The 21,481-nt window shown below is 47.7% G+C and overlaps 3 protein-coding genes across 8 annotated transcripts; 2 read left to right on the top strand and 1 right to left on the bottom strand.

The window, feature by feature from the left end:
- Positions 1-4: 4 nt before the first annotated feature.
- klhl15 (kelch-like family member 15) lies at positions 5-19,667 on the bottom strand. Of its 5 annotated transcripts, none has more exons than XM_076761425.1 (10): positions 19,540-19,584; positions 7,992-8,079; positions 7,302-7,410; positions 6,422-6,560; positions 6,006-6,194; positions 5,692-5,916; positions 5,370-5,531; positions 5,058-5,267; positions 4,515-4,705; positions 5-4,372 (listed from the first exon to the last, which is right to left on the bottom strand). In XM_076761425.1, the coding sequence occupies exons 3-10, from the start codon at positions 7,319-7,321 to the stop codon at positions 3,616-3,618; spliced, it is 1,893 nt and encodes a 630-aa protein (XP_076617540.1). In that variant the 5' UTR covers positions 7,322-7,410; positions 7,992-8,079; positions 19,540-19,584; the 3' UTR covers positions 5-3,615. The 5 variants fall into 5 exon arrangements, with proteins under 5 accessions (XP_076617540.1, XP_076617539.1, XP_076617538.1 ...); XM_076761424.1 differs by lacking the exon at positions 19,540-19,584 and adding an exon at positions 9,645-9,693; XM_076761423.1 differs by lacking the exon at positions 7,302-7,410 and having other exon boundaries at positions 19,540-19,667.
- Positions 11,049-15,352, top strand: eif2s3 (eukaryotic translation initiation factor 2, subunit 3 gamma). 2 transcript variants are annotated; one of them, XR_013075796.1, is made up of 13 exons: positions 11,049-11,125; positions 11,967-12,030; positions 12,146-12,273; positions 12,421-12,542; positions 12,663-12,757; positions 12,856-13,014; positions 13,306-13,440; positions 13,652-13,746; positions 13,934-14,078; positions 14,188-14,357; positions 14,498-14,670; positions 14,927-15,129; positions 15,227-15,352. XR_013075796.1 is itself a non-coding variant. In XM_076721361.1 (12 exons), the coding sequence occupies exons 1-12, from the start codon at positions 11,057-11,059 to the stop codon at positions 14,988-14,990; spliced, it is 1,419 nt and encodes a 472-aa protein (XP_076577476.1). In that variant the 5' UTR covers positions 11,049-11,056; the 3' UTR covers positions 14,991-15,352. The 2 variants fall into 2 exon arrangements, 1 of the variants encoding a protein (XP_076577476.1); XM_076721361.1 differs by having other exon boundaries at positions 14,927-15,352.
- lrrc31 (leucine rich repeat containing 31) lies at positions 16,242-21,469 on the top strand. Its single transcript, XM_076761427.1, has 10 exons — positions 16,242-16,456; positions 17,325-17,516; positions 17,737-17,880; positions 18,018-18,185; positions 18,361-18,525; positions 18,687-18,869; positions 19,259-19,426; positions 19,571-19,735; positions 19,912-20,067; positions 20,740-21,469. The coding sequence occupies exons 1-10, from the start codon at positions 16,444-16,446 to the stop codon at positions 21,126-21,128; spliced, it is 1,743 nt and encodes a 580-aa protein (XP_076617542.1). The 5' UTR covers positions 16,242-16,443; the 3' UTR covers positions 21,129-21,469.
- The last annotated feature ends 12 nt before the right edge of the window (positions 21,470-21,481 follow it).

Here is a 21,481-nt window from a genome sequence, read left to right as displayed (position 1 = left end):
CGGCTGAAAGTTGACCAATATGAACATTTATTTCTGGAAAGAAGTTACAAATCGTTTCCAAAGAGTTTCTACTCAGATTATAAGATATGTTAATCTGATTTTACTTTCTTTTTCAGATACAGTCGTTGTAGCAAGGTACTGTGTTTTTTTAAATCCTCTATTCTGTTTTCCTACTGACAGACTGAAGACTGGTGGACTAAAGGATGCTGCGCTATGACTGGATGTGCCTCGAACCAGGACAGGAGCACTTCATCAGGTACACTTTTGTTCATTTGACAGCAACACGAGAGGAGGAGGAGCAGCGAGGTGATGATGGTGACAGTGATGATGATGATGGTATCAGCTGCAGAGTACAGTGACACATTAGAGACGTGGAGTTTAAGAGGCCTGTTTGCCAAACGCACCTGCCTCTGACAGTTAATCTGAAGGTTTGGAGTCACAAATCAGACGTGACCAGACAGAAATGGAAAAGTTCTGAGTAAAAAAACGACATGAAATGTTTTAAACCTGAAAATATGATGTGATCAATAATGATTGACAGCAGAAGAAATGTTTGAAATTTGAGGAAATGCAGTTTGAAGGCAAAGACTGTTTATTCGTCTCTTATTTATTTTCATTTAGCTTTTGAGCGTCTTAGAAGGACAAAAAGGCAAACAAACTGTAGCTACAGTGTGACGCTGACTGTAATAAGATGAATCTGCATCTGTTTTGATGGTCTAATAATCATTTAGACATTTTTCAAGCAAAGGCACCGAAAGTTTGCAGGTTCCAGCTCCTCAAATCTGAGGATCTGCTGCTTCTCTTTGTCACATCTGACAGTCAGTAACAGATCTGAGTCCAGATAGATTTGAGTTTTGGATTGTTGATCCAACAAAATGAGACATTTTTCTCTTTTTTGACATTTTATTCACTGAAAAAATATTTGTTGATGCATTTATTGTATTTCTTGAAAACATTTTTCGCTGTCAAACATTTTGAAAATAAAAGATGAAATATGAAGTCCACAGTGAAACACAGGCGTTAACCTGGGACATTTCCACCAGCTCCACAGAGCGTCAAGGATTTCCCCACAAAGACAAACCCCAGAGGCATCACATGATCACTGACCAGCTGCGGCTCCGGACGTCTGTGCGTGGACCAGAGGACGCTAAGAAAACCCTGCAGACTTAACACCTGGCTGTGAAGGAAACCTTGAGAGCTGGTTGAGGTTTAGGAGAGCTGGATGCAGATGACAGCTGCCTCAGACGGCTGTAAGTTAAAACGACACCAGCTCCCTCCTTTAAATCGTACCTTTTCATCTGTTAAGACCCGACGACGCTTTCTGACAGCTTTCAGAAGATTTCAAATGACTGCACAAAGTGTCAATCACACTCCACGCTGGAAGAAAGGCCGCTCTCCAAGCATCCAATCATGAGCCACGTGCAGCGCCGCCGAGGTGGACGGGACAGACGGACGAGGACGAAACGAGGAAAAAGACAAAGGACAATCTGAAAACAACACAACAAACGACCAAAGTCTTGTCATAATAAATAAACCTACTTCTGTTACTGCATAGCTCGGTGAAAGCAATACTTGAGAAAATAAATAATTAAATACGCGGCTGACATACAGAACTGCATCAGTATGTGTTCTAGCCCTTTTCACAGTTGGCTCACGGAAAAAAGGAAAAATAAATATCGGGAGAGGACAAGGTCAGAAACACGGAGCTGCTGGACTGAAAGCTCTGCGGGACAGACGAGGACAGACGCGCCGAAGCCGCTGATCAGCTGATACGAAGCTGACTGCAAAAGGCCGCTCAAGTTCAGCTTTGGTGGACGTGAAGCGTCCGAACACTGGCTGCTCATTGGTGGACGTGAAGCGTGCGAACACTGGCTGCTCATTGGTGGACGTGAAGCGTCCGAACACTGGCTGCTCATTGGTGGACGTGAAGCGTCCGAACACTGGCTGCTCATTGGCAGCTCGCAGCAGCTTCAATTCAAAACACTCAACCTGGTTTTTTTACATGACTAACATGAGACGTACAGGCCAGTTTAAAGGTTACTGAACGATGGGCCTCGAGCAAGAATTACTCGTACCATAAGATCCAAACTCAAGAGCCAGAATCTGTACGAAAATAAAATATATAACGGAGACAAATTTAATGCAAAGTTACGGTTCTGTTCACCATCACGGCATGTTTTTCTTTATGGTTTATCGGTTTATTTTCGCTCTTTGGTAACATTTCTGTGACTGAAACTTTCCACAATCGGCGCAGAACAGGCAGCCTAACGTGGTCATTTCAGGGCTGTCCATCATGTTACTGCTGTCAATCACCTCCTCGTGAACAGGCGGCGCTCATCAGGCTGAAACGAGGCTGTTAAAGAGTTTGGTGAATCACCAAAGCTCGCAGAAAATAAAGAGAATTTCAGGCTAAAAACACAGAAATGTTCCTGCACGAGTCCCAAAGGTTCTCAAACATCTGAACTGGCTGCAAGTTCATCTTAACATTTACAGCCAAGAGCCACAGCAGAACCGATGAAGAGCAGGGAATGACGAGCAGGAGACGAAGCACAGCGAGCAGACGCACTCAGACAACGACCTTTGACCCCTGCCACCATCATCAAATGACATCATCGCTAAATGAAGAATGAACCCTCGTGTACCATGTAGTGTCTTTCCTCTCCACCTTGCATTCAGCTCTCACACACACACACGCACACACACTCTGACGGGGGGGTGATGTTTGATGAACATGAGCACAGTATGGTGGATATCTGGGAGTAAAGAGCAGAACTGGGACTAAAGGCGGGAACGCACTGGAAGCGAAATCTGAGTTTCTGGACGAAGAATCTGACAGTTTCCAGCTGGCAGCAGATTGAAGCGTTAGCGTCTCTAACGGCACGTGACGGCGTCTGTTCGCTGGTCTCTAAACTCTGCGTCTGGTTGAGGCTATGAGACGACCTACACTACAGAATATAGTGTTGAGAGTTTGTTTATATACCTCACTGTAAGCTTTAAGTCGCTGTCACGGGTCTCGTGGGGCATTTTTGGATTGTTTGAAACAGCTGCTGTCACGTCTTCGCTAAACTATTGGTCAAAAAGAGCAGCTTGACTAATGATTACAGGACATTTGTTTGCCTTTAAATACATAAAAGGACGCCACGAAATCTGTGATTCAGGTTTGTCTGACTGAAATAAAATCAGTGCAGGTCCGTCTGTTACGCTTCCAGTGCGTTTCTGCAGTCGGTCTGACTGGACAGCCTAAATACAGTAGGTGAGTAGTAGAATAGCAAACTGACCACAGTCCAAACATAAACCAGCAGAATTCAACTTTTTTTTTCTCCTCACAAATAATTTTCTTTAATTTTCTGAGAAAGCTAATTCTGAAAATGTTCAAGCTGACTGTTGACGCGTGACGTCTCGCCACGCCACGCTTCGACTGGCTTTGATAAGAACAGCAATCTATGGCCCGGCCATCTTTTCCCTCGTCTTAGGAAAGTGCTGGTCTCTAGTTTAAAAGCCCGCTCACCGCTCGAGTCGCCCGCCTGTAAACACCTGACCTCCCAGCGCGACGCTTCGGTCCTTGAACAGTGAATTCCCATTTCTATAAAAAGGAGGCTTGTTGTGGAGCAGACCTCAGCTGCAGCGTCTCACGTGCTCGAGCACGTACTCTGGGAAGTGCAAACTGCACACCTGCAGACCGTCCAGTTTGCAAGGCATCCTGGGATACTCGTCCTCCTTCCACTTGTTCTCGTCTGGGTCGAAGGTGAGGATGGAGTCACTGTAGTGGCCGTTGTAACACAGGCCGCCCAGCACCATGATCTGCCTGTCCAACACTGCCACCCCGTGGCCGCTGCGCCCAATGGGCATGGAGGCGAGGATGGTCCACTCGTCGGTGTCGGGGTCGTACACCTCGGTGGACGGGCAGCCCTGCGACTCGAAGGAAGCCCGCAGAATCACGCACACGCCTCCGAACACGTACAGCTTCCCGTTGTGAGAGATCATCTTGTGGAAGCAGCGGGCGTAGTTCATTTTGGATTTGTTCTCCCAGCAGCTGGCGTGCGTGCCGGGCAGCAGCGGGCCTCGGCCGGCGCGCGTCCTGTGTGCGTCCGACCCGCCCGAGCTCCCCCCTCCTCCGCCTCCCGCCTCCCGCCCTGGATCGAACACGCACACCTGTTTGGAGGTGGAGGAGGAGGTGATGCCGCCGGTGATGTACAGTTTACCGTTGAGGACCGTCCCCTCGTGGCCGTACTTGTTTACAGGATACGGGTCCACGAACTCCCAGCGGTCCTCTGTGATGTCATAGCGCTCCGTGGAATAGAAGGTCTCGTCTCGCGTGCGGCCTGCCACGGCGTAAATAAACTTCCCGATGACGCCAACAGCAAACTCTGACCTGCAAACAACAAACAGCGTGAATACGGATCAATAAATGAATAATTGTTCACGTGAAGTCGGCAAAGAGCCTGTGAGTCTGAAAATCACGTGACAACTAATCAAAATGAGGGAAAACACGTGGAGCTTCAGGCTCCTCTCACCTGGGCACAGACATGTCGGCCATGCGCAGCCACGAGTTCTGCCGGGGGTCGTAGCGGTAGACTTTGGAGGAGGCGTGAAACTCCCCGTCGGGCCCCAGCTCCTCTCCACCCAACAGAAAGGCGAAGTTGTTAACGATTGCCAGGCAGTCCGGTCGCAGCGGCACCTGAGGTCCCTCCAGCTCCCACCACACCTGAGGGATTAAAACACGAGTTCACGCTGTGTGCAGAGATCGGACGGAAGATCAAAGCTTCGCCTGAGGGAGACAAACGTTCACCTCCAAAACAAAACCAACGTTCTCAAATGTGGTTTAAAGTGCAGTTAACACCTGCACGAGCGTTCAGCAGCCTGAACTGATCCCAGCAGGTGAATCAGCTGTGTGAGTGTGTGTGTGTGTGTGTGTGTGTGTGTGTGTGTGTGTGTGCGTGTGTGTATGTGTCCTAATCTTCTGTGCTGTGCTGTGCATGCAGCCCAGCCGTGCAGCGTGAGAGCTGATGGAGAGAGAAGTCACATGTGTGCTGACAGGCAGAGAGACAAGCGGACACCTTCGGGCGCTGCAGCAGCAGGATCTTGCTGTTGACCATGCTGTGACCGATCATTCCCCTGAAGACGGCGGTCTGTGGGCGGACGGAGCGGATACGGTTGGAGCGCGTCTCCACCAGAGGCTGCTGGTTGACATCGTGGAAGTAGCTGAGGGCCTGGTCCACCTCCTGCCTCAGCTGTCTGGAGTAACGGTAAAACTCTGACGTCTTCACCTGTGACGAGGAAGAGGAGGACAGAGGACGGAGAGAGCGGGCAGAACGTTACCCTCAGACGTCTCCATCCAAAGAGGACATCTGTCACAAAGCAGAACTGACCTTCTCAAAGATGTTGGCGGGAGTCATGAGACAGAAGCGGATGGACTGCACGATGGTGTCGGTGTGCCTCCACCGCCGCCGGTCGTGTCGCAGCCACGCCTGGACCGCTTCGTACAGCTCGATTTCCGGGAAGCGACTCAGAGCGTCGCTGTTCAGGTACGCCTGGCTCAGAGACAAAGAGAAGGAAGGAGGACAGAGGCTGAATTTAGAAAACTTCAGCAGCGTTTGAGGTGGAGGTGAGTGACACCGGACGACGCCGGAGTTTACAGTTCTTCTTCTCTGTCAGCAATCTGCTGCGCTGTCCTACAGACTGCAACCCCACCTGCAGTCGCTCCAGGCCGAGGTAGGACAGGAAGTCGGGCCGGCTCATGAGGGGCACAAAGTTGTCTAGTAGGAAGTTGTCGAGCTGCTCCTGGACGCCCTCCACCCCCACGCTGAAGTCCTCCAGGAGGCGCATGACCTCGGCACAGTTCTCCAGACAGATTTTGGCCAGCAGGAAGGAGCAGCAGAACTCCACCGCCTCCGTCAGCTGGACGTACATGGCCGCCTGTCAGGGCACGGCGAGAGAGAGGAGGCAGGTGTGAGAGCATGTTTGAACTGAACAACAAGTATCAAACACTGCTTAACACCGGTCACCTGCAGGATCTCTTGGACGGTGGGCATGCTGAGCTCCAGTGAGCCGTAGTACATGAATCGGAGAATGTGGCCGAACCCAGCGGCTGTCAGCCCCTTCATGTGGATCTTATCCTGGTCCCTCTCCCTCATGTCTGCTGTGAACATGACCCGGAAGTAGTCACTCTGAGTGGCCAGAAGCGCCTTGTGGGCCTGCAGGAGGACGGACACACCGATGAAGTTGATCTATTTCTCTTCACTCCCTCAGCTCACACAGGGCTCGTCGTCATCGTCACTTTATGCAACTCACAAAACAAAAGTCATCTGAATGGCTGAATAAATAACAGGTCATAGAAATAAAACTAGTTTTTCTTTATGAGCAGATCTCTGGCTGAAATCAAGTTCCAGCGTACGGTCATCCACCAGCTCCACCTGCGTACCTGGAAGTGGTGCTCCTCTATCAACAGCGTGACATCCAGCAGCAGACGCTCCTCGTAAAGCGCCCGGAAGCCCGACGACACACTCCCATCGTGCACCTGGGACAGGTACACCTCCACATCTGCCCCCGACATAACACACCTGGAGGCGGGGAGAAGAGCAAAGTGCAGGAGCGGGTGGAGGGTGGAGGGGTGGAGGCAGGGTAATGCAGAAAAGACATCACAGCGTGTTAGAACAGAGCTGTCAGGTCACGACCTCGAAGAGAAGTGAAGCGTAAACATAAACTAGAATTAACAAGTATCCAAAAACGAATTCAGCAGGCACAACACTCCCAGGAAACACTGTGTGTGTGTGTGCGTGTGTGTGTGTGTGTGTGTGTGTGTGTGTGTGTGTGTGTGTGTGTTGAAAACAGTAAGTCTGCGACTGGAAGGGCATTGGATAGGACGTTCAGCATTAAAAGCTCAGCACTTCAGCTGCTGCATCCTAACAAGCCGTTCCTCTTTCACAGCCAGATGTGTGTGTTTGAGCGCTGACACGCTGAGGAAACACCCGCTCCACCGCAACACAGTGAGGGCGGAGGAGAGAGAGAGAGAGAGGAAATCCTTCAGAGGAGCATCTCACCTGTCATCACATCCGTGTCTTCAGCATGAACACACACACACACACACACACACACACACACACACAAATCACAAGGAACAAGGAACAAGGAACAACATGCGCACGCATGCACACACACTAGTGTTTTATTTTACCTCCATTCTGCACACAAGAGCAAAACACACACACACACACACACACATCATCTGCACACACGCAGTCGCTCATCAAGAAAGCAAATGAAAACAAACACAAACACACACACACACACCGCACACTCACCTCTGATTGGCCACGGGCATGTCAGAGGGGGTTGTCCGAGCCAATCAGAGGACAGTGCCCCTTGTGTCCAGTGGATGCTAACAATGTCCCTTTTCTGAGCGTCAATCACCTGGACGACAAAGCCAACACGAGCGCCACATTAAAGCATGAACGTCTGCAGGAGCAAAGTGCAGAGAGAGAGCCACACGAGGACTCTGTGCATGTTAGTATCTTTGACCATGGCCAAAAGTATGCGGACACCCCAACACTACACCCGTGTGTCACCGCTGAACAGTTCGTGTCCACATAGTTTTGGCCTTGTTGTGTATTTCAACAATGTCTTCATTTCTGGTATTATAATACAAAACAAAACTGCAGTGAAATTAGTGTCAAGTGCAGGAAAATTCATCACGGCTGCCTGCCCAGCCTGCTGATTAACATCACTGTGATGAAATGATCGTTAGATGATGTCTGAATGAAGTCAGAGGATTATTCCAGATCTTTACAGCTTCACTGTCAGTACTGATAACATTGTACTCAACTAGCAGATTAGTGGGAACACTGGGGGAAATCCAGAAACATGAACGCATGTGGGGGGGGGGGGGATGAAGCAGGTGGCTGAGAGGAGTGGAGGGTCAGATGGATGCTGAGTTAACAGGAAGAGGTTTGCTCAGGTTTAACATGCAGTGCTGCAGAATAAAGAAACGGTACCTTTTGGAGCCCGGGCGAACAATCACAGGCTTTGACGGCTGAGCGCTAGGGGGCCGCTCGCATTTCCTGTGTTTATGTTTCCCTGGTTCTGACAGAGGAGACAAGAAAACGCCGCACAGGTCAGTGGAGGAGGAGCCGAGAGGACAACACCACCATCGAATGTTCCACGACACATTCAGGGGCTCACACGTGACTTCAAACTGTGTCACAGCACACAAGTGCAAATATCAGCTGTGACGCTGAAATGTCACACACTGAGGCAGGTCTGCACGTCCAAACATCCAAGAGAGTGACTTCCTGTTCCTCAGTGATGCTGCAATGCATGATTTTAAAAGATTATAAACAGACTAAACATGCGAGAGCTGCAGCTAACCACCGTTTTATATTTGTCTGACCAACAGTCCAAAATGATATATGAGAAGAAAGCCAAAAGACCCTCACACTCGAGAACCTGACACGGTTCTTGGCTTTTGAAACAATGAAGTGATTATCAAATTGTTACCAATTAATTTTCTTATTGACCTTCACTCATTGACAAGCAGCTTCATTGTCTCAGCTCAAGATATTTTACCTGATCAACATCCAAAGGATGCAAAAGTTTCAACGTACGCTGACATGATCAAACAGAGAAAAGCAACAAGTGTTTATGAGCTGTAACCAAAAAAATGTTGTTTGACAATTTTCTCTGATGTATGCTTCCAATCATACATCAATTAAAATAATGATTCTCTATTGACAAATCGTTTAAAATCAACTAACTGACTGGGCATCAATCCCCAGCTCCTCTCAATATAAATCCATCACAGTGTTATGTTAAACTGTAAGAGGTGTTCAGCGTCACAACAGAACTAAAACTTCCTTTACACACAGCTGAAGAACAGACATACTCTGGACATTCAGGTAAGTCTCGCTATAGTTTCGAATCAGGTCTGACCTCACCTGAGTTTGCTTTGCTAACAACAACAGCTAGTCAGTCTGTCTCTGCAGGCGAGCTCACCTGTCAACAAGCTTCACTCCCTCAGTGCTTCAGTCACCTCACGGCTAACAGCTAAGCTAAGTTTCACTCACTGAAGAACCGTAGTTTACGCTATGTGATTCGTTATGAATGGAGGGTTTTTTAATAATCTCAGTCACATTTTAGCCATGACAAAAGGGGAGCAGAGAAGAAGAAGCGTTGGGGAGGCAGGCATGGCGATGCTAAAGGCAAAGCTAACGTTAGCAGAGAAGGGGTAACCGTCTGACTAACCAGCTAACTTCACAACACACTGACACGAACAGCATCGCGGTGGGTTAGAGCAGCCAGCCTCTGTTACCTTCTTTAGTTTTCAATACAACAGCGACAAAAAGTATGCCACGGGGACCTGACATGCTAAGATTAGAGCCCAAAAACAAAGGCTACGGCTACAGGTAACGGTGCACACATACAACTCTGGTATTCGAAGATGAAGGCGATGGTGTTAGCTAGCTAAGCGTCCGGATTATGTGTAAGAAGTAAGAACAATGACCGCGGATATTCTTCTCTAATGCGAACGACCAGACCAGCCAAATCAACTGTGACGATTTTCAGCAGTGGTGACAGGAGATACGGGGGATCCGACACTGATCGATCGGGGAAACAGTTTTAGCTTAGCTGCTAAAATCCAGCCGTCTCACCTCGGCGGTGCGAATCCCCACAACCCCTCTTCGACCAGGCAGCTCTGGCTCCTTCGGACATGAAGTTGCGGGTTCGATGCCGGAATCAAGAAAGCGGACGGCAGCGATGTACTGCCATGTTATCGTCCATCTGCCAGACGAAGAGACCCCCCACTCGGCTCTAAATTAAACGGGTAACAAACCACAGCGGTCCACAGGCTTTGCGGACGCCATTTTCTGCACTGGCGTCATTTCCCTTTTGGGCGGAACTGAAGGGCGTTGTGCGGTGCAGCAAAGATTGTATATAGGAAAGATGTATCACTCTCAACCGAGATTCAGTTTTACGATTCTCAAAATGTGCAGCACATTTCATTTGTCTTCTAAAAAAGGTTCTCATTATTCAGTTAAAACCAGTGACGTGGCTGAAAATATATTATATAAAATATACAAATATAATCAATAAATAAATTCTGATGTATTGTTATATGATAAGTTCATGTTTATTAATCCTTTGGTGAAATTCACAACCTGCCTAGGCTCTTGTAAATGTAGTAAAATAAATTCTACCTTTACCAGCTGCAACATGTAAGTGATGTAGTTCCACATTAATGAATAAGTACAGTAATTGTAATTCAATCATATAATAAACATTATTCTGACTGTGCCACTCTGCATAATGAGTCATTTTACTTTTTGTCCTAAGTATATTTGAATACTAATATGTTTGTACTTTTACTCACAGAAATCACAGTTTTGAATGCAGGGGTATTTCTATGCTGTGGTATTTCTAATTTTACTGAAGTAAAACTTTTGAGTTCTTCTTCCACCACCGTTTAAAACTTTCAACTCATATAAGGCAATGCAATAAATTTTAGCAACTGACACAACAACAAACCCAGGGACAGTTATTCCACTATTCCAGGATTTGTCTTGGAAAATATATCATAAAACTACAAACCACCTAAGAGCGCGACAAAAAAGGGAAGCCCGTTGACGACGTCACTTAACAGCGACGTACAAGACCACATGGATAAGAATATATTTATTTACTTTTTTTAGTGGGTGAAGGTTAGTCAATGCCCGTGCTCAGTTCGATGACACATAGATTTCAACTGCATATAAACAGCAGCAGTTTGTGGTCATTACATCAAAGTTATTTTACAGTAAGAAATAAATTGCATCAGCCGCTAAGAAAGGACCCCTTTGCTTCTGACTTGGAGGAAACACGCGAGTTGCAAACCACGTCTCTGTAATTTGTCAGCGAAAAGCAAATATGTAACAGACGTCTTGTTCAAAACATATGTGATTGTATACTAGCACAGAAAAAATAAAGAGCATTTGATGTAATAACTGATTGCTGGAAAAGAGAAACCAGTTTTTTTTATGATCAGGCATTCGTCTGAGCCGCCTCCTTCATTCCCTTTTCATTCAAGATGGCGGGTGACGAGTCTGGTACAACGCTTGGTCAGCCTCACTTGGCTAGACAAGACCTTACTTCCCTGGTAAGTATCGGTTTAACTGATTTTATAGATTTGTGATTTTACGTCGGTGGCTGTCGGCATGTCGTGTCGCCAAAACGGTGACACATAAGGTGGAAATTCTTCACGTTAACTATCGCCGGTGGTGCGTCGCCACCACCCGGCACATGACGACAGGCCCAGCAGGCGGACAGCTAAAACACCCGCTTCACTTCTAAGAAAGATCAGCGTTGGTCACAATTTGAAAAAATGAGATTAACGTTTGAATGTCTAATGAGCATTTGCAGCGCTGTAATAAGTTAGTCGTCGTCTTTGTTCTGCGTCAGCAATGTAATCTGAGCCCTGTTTGTTACGGATGTTAGCATCATTTGCTATGTCAAAGTAAAATCTGGAGAAATCTCAATGGGTTTCGTAACGGTGATTGAGGCACAGGGCAACAATCAACATCAACAACAGTACAGTCAGTTTATGACATATGTGGATATCGGTTGGTGCTCTGGTTTGTCACAGGATTTGGATCCTCGGTTACCTTTTGTGTTTTTGTTTTATGAAACTGATTTACAGTGGACAGTAATGTCAATCATAGCAGACATGAGACCGAGACAACATGCTGAGCCAGAATTTTTGCCACATATTTATATGCCAGTTAACCAAATGGCCAAAATAAACACGATATAATAACAGACTGGGTTTTACATGAAACGTTCTTATGCGGCTGCTTCAGTCTGATTGTCCACTTCATGTGTTTGTCTGTACAATGGCAGCCCCCCCTTTGTGTCTCCAGGACTAAAGAGAGGGATTCACGTCAGATCATGTGCTGTTTTTCAGCGTGTGAGGAGTCTAATGTGAGTTGTTCTCTTGGCAGGATGTGTCTACCCTGACGCCTCTCTCTCCAGAGATCATCAGCAGACAGGCCACCATCAATATTGGTGAGGGAATCAGGCAAAAATGTATCAGATTTTGTGGCTTTCATTGCGCTCTCCTGAAGGTTGGACCTGACAAATGAGGACTGCCTGTTTTGACTTCTGTCCTCCCGTCTCGTAGGCACCATCGGTCATGTGGCCCATGGGAAGTCCACAGTAGTGAAAGCCATTTCTGGTGTCCACACTGTCAGGTTCAAGAATGAGCTGGAGAGGAACATCACCATCAAGCTAGGATATGCTAACGCTAAGGTAAGGTGCTTATTCCTTCGTATCAATGCACAAAACTTGTTTCAGATTTCTAGATTTTTCTCTCTAAGACAATCAACCCTCACTCCCGTAAGATGGAATGCATTCAAAGTGACATTTCCATGTTTTTCTCTCTACAAAATGCTGTAGGTCTATAAGCTGGACGACCCCAGCTGTCCCAGGCCGGAGTGCTACCGGTCGTGTGGCAGCAGCACTCCTGATGAGTTTCCCTCAGACATCTCCGGCACCAAGGGCAACTTCAAACTGGTCAGGTAGGCGAGACGGCGGTGGTGTCCCGGAAGCACTGATGAAGCCTTTTCAGTTTGGAGTTTCAGCTGTTAAAATCTTCATCTTTGATGCGTCAGTGGCTCTTTTTCTTTTCTTTCTCACAGACACGTGTCATTTGTGGACTGTCCTGGTCACGACATTTTGATGGCAACCATGTTGAACGGAGCCGCTGTCATGGATGCAGCCCTCCTGCTTATTGGTAAGACTCTGATTCCTTCGCTGCCACCAGCAAGACAAGCTTTGACTCATTTTGTGTGTTATTTGCGTCTGATTGTTGGTCTTCCCTCTGCCCTCCAGCGGGTAACGAGTCGTGTCCTCAGCCTCAGACGTCAGAGCACCTGGCAGCCATAGAGATCATGAAGCTGAAGCACATCCTCATCCTGCAGAACAAGATCGACCTGGTGAAGGAGAGCCAGGCCAAAGAGCAGTACGAGCAGATCCTCGCCTTCGTACAGGGTGAGCCGACACAAGCCTCAAGTATTTCCAGCCAGAAAAAGGTCACACGAAGTTCCTTTCAAAGAAACAGCGCTCACACCAAAATATGGCCAAATAAATGTCATAGTTCACAGTGATCAGTGATCACCACTTGAAACACACAAAAGAGCCACTTTTTCAGAAAAAAGGAGCAGGTTCAGGCTCCTTTTACAGCGTCTCCACTTCAAACTGGCCACTCCTTGCGTCACTTTGGTCTTCCTCTGAATCTCTGGTGACCGTGACCTGATGTGATGCGTTGTCTTTCTCCTGCAGGCACAGTGGCAGAGGGCGCTCCCATCATTCCTATTTCAGCACAGCTGAAGTACAACATCGAGGTGGTTTGCGAGTACATCGTCAAAAAGATCCCAGTGCCCGTCAGAGACTTCACCTCCGAGCCCAGACTCATCGGTAAGGAAACACACAGGTGGCACAGGTTTCTCCTCCTCACCTGCTGCGTGCTCTCTGCTTTTTGTTTTCCTCACTGTCATCCTTTAATGTTACAGCTTTGTTGTTGTTTGCTTTTGATTTTCTGCTTCGAAGCCTTTAATAGCTTTGTTTCATTGAAAGCTCTTTGGGTAGATTTGAGCTTGAGTCCCTGTGAACGCCTTCTGTGCTTCAGTCATCAGATCTTTTGACGTGAACAAGCCCGGCTGTGAAGTAGACGACTTGAAAGGAGGCGTGGCAGGTGGAAGTATCCTGAAGGGTGTGCTCAAGGTGAGATTTGCTTGAGCAGACAAAACTGAGATTCACGGTTCAAACTGCAGCGTTGAAGTAACAAACACTCTGCTCAGAAGCACCTGGCCTCTGCGTCGAGGCTAAAACATGTTTATGTCACAGAATAAACTGTGTTCCTGATTCCGTTTCCCTCTGACTCGTCCTCCTCCTCTCTGTGTGACCTCAGGTGGGTCAGGAGATCGAGGTGCGGCCAGGTATCGTGTCCAAAGACCAGGAGGGAAAGCTGATGTGCAAACCCATCTTCTCCAAAATCGTCTCTTTGTTTGCTGAGCACAACGACCTGCAGTACGCTGCACCCGGAGGCCTGATCGGTGCGTCCACACTTCCACGTTTAATCCAGATTCATCCTTCTGTGTGACTGAGCTCTGATAATTGTCGTAAACCAGCAAAAAGCTAAATGAACGATCTGTTTGCGTGCAGGCGTGGGCACGAAGATCGACCCGACGCTGTGCCGGGCGGATCGTATGGTCGGTCAGGTGCTGGGCGCCGTCGGAGCGCTGCCGGAGATCTTCACCGAGCTGGAAATCTCCTACTTCCTGCTCAGGAGGCTGCTGGGAGTCCGCACAGAGGGAGACAAGAAGGCTGCCAAGGTGAGACATGCATCATGGGAAATTCTGAAGCGTCGGAGAGCAGGATAGCAAAGTTTGAGCTGAACCTGGAGGGAAGGAGCAGAAACAGCAGTGAAGCCTGAAGTCTCACGATGGCGTCCTCTGTCTCTTCCTGTCTGCAGGTCCAGAAGCTGTCGAAGAACGAGGTGCTGATGGTGAACATCGGCTCGCTGTCGACGGGCGGCCGCGTCAGCGCCGTCAAGGCCGATCTGGCCAAGATCGTCCTGACCAACCCCGTGTGCACAGAGGTGGGAGAGAAGATCGCTCTGAGCCGACGTGTGGAGAAACACTGGCGGTAAGAATCCGAAGTCTGCCGCCCGAAACACACAAATCACACAAACCACAGCCGTGAGGTCGCAGCAGCCTGCACCCTTAACTGAAACGATCAGTCTTTGTCGTGGACACCCTGTTTGTTTGACTGCACTTGTTTACAAATGGCTGCTGATGTTTATTTTTTGTTGATTTATTTGTTTCCTCGTCACCTGTTATCAGCACAAACAACACTTTCTGTCCCGTTTCTAATTGGCTCCTCTTCTCCTTCTTCCTGTCAGTCTGATTGGGTGGGGACAGATCAGGAGGGGCGTGACCATCACGCCCACAGTGGACGATGACTGAGGACAAAAAGAGGGACGTCACCGTAGCAACGCTCCCGTCAGCTGGACGGGATCACAACCATCATGCTCTTCTTGGATTTTTTTAGTTTTTTTTTTTTTTTTCACATGGAGGGAGGAAGCGAACAGAACGGGACATGTCGGCGGTTTAAAGGCGCCTCCTCCCTCTGCTCCTCTTCCTCAGCAGCGACAGGTCGGAGCAGTTTTTACTGCAGATGAAGGAGAACAGGAGGAGAGGAGGCGCTTTAGACCATCCCATAATCCTCCAGAGAAGCTTCACACGCAGCCGCTGTCGGCGAGACCGGAGGCTCATTCAGTGCAGACCCTGTGCTGTCCGCAGATTTCACATTCAATAAAGCCAGTTTGAAAGAAACGCCTTCGTCTTTGAGGTTTTTTCTCGTCGAGACGAACATCTGCAGACAAAACTTTGAAAGGTGAAAAGGATTTAAAGCTAAACGAGTCGGTTGGGTTGATTAACTGATCTGTCAACTGACAGAAATACAAAACATTAGACCTACGGAGGCTTCAGGGCCCCGAGAGATCAGATTTATTTTGGATTTTGGGCAAACAGCTTTTTTTTTTTCTTTTTTTTTTTACATGATTTCTGATCTCGATCAAATACCTGATGGAGTAGTAGACAAAAGAATTATTACTTGTGGAAATCCAGTTTGTTGTTTTGTTATTTTGTCTTTCTAATTATTTTCCTACAGTATTATTTCTATATTCTATATTAAGTATCTACGCTCAGTTTCCAGTTTATTAGGTTCACCCAGCTGAAGTCTAAAACATCAACCCTGTGAGTTTAACAACTGACATGAAAAATCTCAATAAAACTGTCACTAAATGGAAAATAATAACTAAAACTTGTTCATACAATAAACACAATGAACACATCAATATTAATGATCCAGTAACACAACCAATCTGCATAATGTGTACTATTACTTTTAGTACTTTAAGTATGTTTTAATGCTTTTTGTACTTTAAGTAAAATTTGAAAAGTAAGAACTTTTACTTGTAACCGAGTATTTGTACACAGTGGTACTACTGTTAGTACTTCTTCCAGCAGCAGAGTTTATGATCGAAGCCCCGCAGAGAAAACGAATCCTCGGGCGCAGCGACGCCGACGTTTACTTAAGGAGTTGTCGCATTTCCGGGATGATCCACCTGACGAGCACGAGACGTGACGTCATCCCGGTGTTCCACTGAGACCCGAACAAAGCGCGAGCGTCTTAAACTAAAGAAGAAGAGATTTTTGGAGCCGCAGACACGATCGAGTTAATCCTCAGAGTCAGAGCAGGTGATCGGTCACCTGATCTTTACGATCTCCTCATGATCTCCAGGCAAAGTGACCGTGAACGCACCGCCGTGACGACAGACTCATAGAGAGTCGAGTTTTTATTCATCTTTTCTTTTAATCATCAGCGTTCGTGTTGGAGCTCAGCTCTTTAACCGACATGGAGGCTGCAGGTGAGAATCAAAGCATCCTGCAGAGATTTGACTCCACAGCACTTCCTCTGGACGAGTACTATCAGGGATGAAGTACATTTACTCAAGTACTGTGTACTCCCACTGCACTACATCTCAGAGGGACGAATTATAGTTTGACTTCACTACATTTATCTGACAGCTGTAGTTACTTTACAAATTAAGATTTTTACATACAAAGTTTCTTAAATATGATGTTTTATTACATTGACTGACAGAAAATTAACACTTTCAAGGTCTTTTTTTATGGGTTGATTCACGGAGGATCTCGTAATTAAGGGACTCCAAATGGCTTAAACTAATGTTTTAATTAATTCATCTAATTACTGTACCATTAGAATTAGATAAGGTTTCTAAAAATGACAGAGAAGATTTACATTTTATATTATGATTATTATGATTTCCTGTTTCTTCTCCTCGTTTTTAATTAACTTTGATTCATGACACAGTTCTCCTATTTTTATTTGCTTTGTCCTGTTTTTATCTCCATCTTGTCCTAATTTCTCCTCCAGGGATCAACATCTTGGTGAAATAATCTCCAACATCTTATTTCCCAAGAAGCAAATGGTCTGAGGGTCAGGGCTCATTTATCAGACTTCACATGCAGTTAATGGAGCTTTTCCCAATAATTAAACATTCATAAGCCTGTAAACGTGCACACCGGCATAAAAATCCATCAATTACAAGAGACTCCATGAAGCAACCTTTAAACACCCTTGAATTATAGTGTTTGTGATTAATTAAGCTTAAAGGAGAAATTAAGCACATTTAAATGATAATATAATGCATTTTGTTTTATAGTGTCAGTCCATTCAAATGGTGTAACTGCTCTCTGCCTCTCATTGGTCAGATGGTCAGCGGGGGCGGGACGGCGGCAGTCAGAGGCGTTCTCCTCTCGACGTCATCATGAGCCAGATCCGCAGGAAGCGCACGGTCTCTGACAGGAAGCCGCTGGGACGTTTCCTGTCCTGGACCTCAGACCGGACGGGGATCCCTGAGGACGGAGAGCCGGAGGGCCGGGAGGAGAGAGGACACAGCTCGGGTGGTGTTTCCCAGCAGTCACGGCGGCTGCGTTAAAGTCTCAGATCCAAATCCAAATGAGTTTACATTAGAGAGAGTGTCATTACTTGTTAAAACACACTTAAACACCCGCCATGTTTGTGAAAATGAACTCCAGAAGGAGGAAGCTGATAAAGCTCCCACATGGAGAGCTTCAGAGGTCAAAGGTCAAAGAGCGTGCGTGACGGGTGTTTGTGTTTCAGGTGCCGCCGAGGTAGCGGAGAGCGAGCGGGCCGTCGGCTGGGGGCGAGTGTGCGTTTTCCTGCAGAGGCTGGGGAAGAAAGCGGGCAGCCGGAGCCTGAACGTGGCTCACTGCGATCTCACTGCGACCGACCTGCTGGAGCTCGGTGGCTACAGATTCTCTTTTTGACTTTTGCTTCTTCTTTTCTTTGCGTTTGTCGTCTCAGGATGAATCAAACACGTTCACGGCGTTGCCATCGGCGTCTGTTGAATCGTCATTCTCTCCCTCTTCTCGTGCCCTCAGCGACGCTGCTCCAGTTCCTCCCTCGGCTGGAGGAGGTGGACGTCTCCTGGAACGAGCTGATTGGCGGATGTCTGAGAGCGTTGACCTCTCACCTCCAGCACGTGGACGGGATCAGAGCGCTGAGGCTGTGCAGCTGTAGGCTGAGCGCTGATGACATCACTGCGCTGGGTGGGTCATTATTTTATTATTTCTGCTCTGATTAAAGTTTTGAGGACTCCGAACGTTGAGACTTGTGCTTTCTGACATGTTCCAGACGATCAGGCGACTGACTCTTGAAACATGTTTTAAAGTCAGTAAATCAGTGGATTATTTTCTAAATAAACACTCATCCATGTGTTTGTAGGCGAAGCTCTCGTCTGTGTGCCTCTCTTAGAGATCCTCGATTTGTCCTGGAACAGTGGCGTCGGGGGCGGCGCTTTGCAAGGCCTGCTGGGAAAGTTTCAGCCACCGCTGATGGAGCTTCACCTGGTGGCCTGCCAGCTCACTGCAGCTGATGCCACTGTGCTGGGTACTGACTTTAACACGTTAACTGATTTTCATGAGGTTTGTAGATGAGGCATCCTTCCGTCTCCTGTGTCAGATACTCGACTCCTACATTTCCCATGATGCCAGTGGAGAACACTCACAGCATGTGTACATGTTATACTGATGAAGACTTGTCCCTCTCAGGAGGAATAGTGTCCACCCTCCACAGACTCTGCGTGCTGGACGTGTCCTGTAACCCTCAGCTCACACAGGAAGTTGACGCCGGCGGCTTCAGAGAAATGGCCTCCTCGCTGTCCCACGCTGCCTCCCTCACTACGCTTCGATTACAGGCCTGCGGTCTGACGGCGGACAGCCTCGATGCCCTCGGTAAGGTCGACTCGGTGTACCTGACGTGAGAGGCTTGGTCAGTTTGCTTTAGGCTGATACAGACACGAGACAGAGACGCCGTTTCCTGCTGATGCGGTTTGAGTTTCGGTGAATCGAGGCTGAAAAAGGAAATGCCTAAAAACTGTTTTTCCTGGATTCTTTGGTTCAACAGGCATCTGTCCATCGAGGCCGTCTCTGCCTAAACAGATTTTCTGCCTTTTGTTTTCATTTGTTTATCCACTGTTCTTCATCTTATTTGGATAAACATACAACAGTCGCCCAGGAGGGTCCTGATCAGATGCCCAGACCACCTGAACTGGCTCTGCTGGATGCAAAGCTTCCTCCTCACCTGAATGGTGTGTTAACATCCCCCCCCCCCTGTCCTGCAGGTGGTTCGCTCCGCCGCCTCCCCTCAGTGCGAGAGTTGGACCTGTCCTGTAACAAAAGTCTGGCTGGAGGACTGAACCGCCTCACCCTCCACCTGGAGAGCCTCACACACCTGGAGAGCCTCGACCTTCACCTGTGCTGTCTCACACACGCTGACCTGGAAGCCCTGAGTGAGTGTGTGTGTGTGTGTGTGTGTGTGTGTGTGTGTGTGTGTGTGAGTGTGTGTGTGTAAACTCTGAAGTGAACTGACATGAATGAGTGTGTTGTGAGCATCAGCAGGTACCTGCAGCGGTCATGTGACTCGTTGTCTCCAGTCCAGGTGCTTCCCTCTTTGACGGCGCTGACTGAACTCGATGTGTCGTCCAATAAGGAGGTAGGGGGCGTGGTCCACTCGCTGGTCGCCGCCCTCCCTCTGACGCAGATGAGGCGTCTGCCGCTCAACAGCTGCAGCCTGAACGAGGAGTCGTTCACTGCTGTCGGTACGCACACACTACTACTGATACTGCAACAGCCAGTACTGAGTCCACTGAAGCTGGTACTATTACTGTGAATACTTAGAATGTGGGGGTAGATGTATTTGGTGTTACTTTACTTAAGTGAAAATACCGCAGTGTTTGATCATTTTTCCGTGTGTGTGTGTGTGTGTGTGTGTCAGCTCTGGCCGTGCCGTACCTGCGCAGCGTCGACGTTTCCTGGTGTAAAGTGGTTGGTGGTCGCTCAGCGCTGCTCCTGGATGCTGTGCAGCCGTCAGTCATCCTGGAGCTCCGCCTCAGCAGCTGTGACCTCACCACGGACGACCTGCGTCACCTCGGTAACACACACACACACACACACACACACACACACACACACACACACACACACACACACAGTTTTTATATCAAAATACAACAAAGCATAAATTTAGTTGCATAAAGTTAAATAAAAGTTTTTTCCAGAGGCCTTTTTTATGAAAGACAGTAACAGTAAAATAGTAAAATGAATGGAGGCTGAATTCCATTTAGCTGCTTCAGTTTCAGGCCGGTTTCTCTAATACAGACTTCGAAGCAACACTCATACTCACAGAGACACGAGAAGAAAAAATCACAACACAAATGACAGATGTGGAGCATTTGTTTGGGCCAGATGTTCTAGATGTGACTGCAGTGATTTCAACTACTTTATTTCTTAATTGGGCCTTTGGGATGCTTCATGAGTCAGCTGACAATCAGCTGACTGAAACCGCACACACGCACCTCCAGTTTTTGGGATTTTCACACTCAATGATCACTTTTACAGGACAAAAGAAAAGAAATAGAAAAGCAGAAAGAAGGAAAAAGAAAGATTAAAGTTGGTAAACTTTCAATTACTAAAAGTTATTTTGCCCCAAAAAAAGATTCCATACAACAACAGTTCTCAGAGTCCCGTCCCGCCTCTGATTAATTCTGCTTTATTACTGCTGATCAACAATCATTGATCGGTCCTCCATCTTCGTCCTGAGCAGCTGCAGTGTGCGGACGCGGCTGTCTGTCCTCTCTGCGGGTGCTGGATCTGTCCTACAACGGCTCGGTGGGCGACGACGGCTGGTCGGCCCTGTTCGCAGCAGGAGGCCTGGGCTCGCTGGAGGACGTCGACCTCAGCCTCCGACCTTCGACCTCTGCCCCCCGCTCGGCCTGGCTGCCGGCGCTGCTCGGCGCTCTGCCTCGACTCCCCGCGCTGACTCGCCTGGCGGCGCAGCGGTGGGCAATCGGCTCTCGGGACAGACAGCAGCTGAGCCGCTGCCTGAGAGAGAGGAACGTCCTGCTGGAGTGGGATCCACCAAAGAAAGACGCAGCCTCGTCATTTAAGGTGACCAATCAGGAGAGCCCGGAGGAGAATCGTCCTGAGGAGTAGTGACTGAAGATGCTGGAGAGAAGGAACTGCACTCTGAGCTTTAAACAGGCACGACGAAAGTCACCAAAGCTTTTCTAATGTTATGATCAAAGATTTTTTTAAACACAAGATAAAACAAACTGTAGATTTGATGTCACTGAAAGTTGTGACCCAGTTTTATAAAACATGTCATGAATTCAGAGGCACTAATGACGTCCAGCATGCACACGTGACCTTAACAAGCTTAAATCTTTGCAGTTTACATGACGAACACTAAACATTTCAGTGTAAATAAGACGTTTTGGATTCACCTTTGATTAATAAAATCTCACAGCCGTTCACTGTTCTGAAGGCTTTTTTCATCACCACAGGAT

Source organism: Chaetodon auriga, chromosome 21 (genome assembly GCF_051107435.1).
Source record: "Chaetodon auriga isolate fChaAug3 chromosome 21, fChaAug3.hap1, whole genome shotgun sequence".
Lineage (NCBI taxonomy): Eukaryota > Metazoa > Chordata > Actinopteri > Chaetodontiformes > Chaetodontidae > Chaetodon > Chaetodon auriga.
This window is presented reverse-complemented; position numbering and strand designations above follow the sequence as displayed.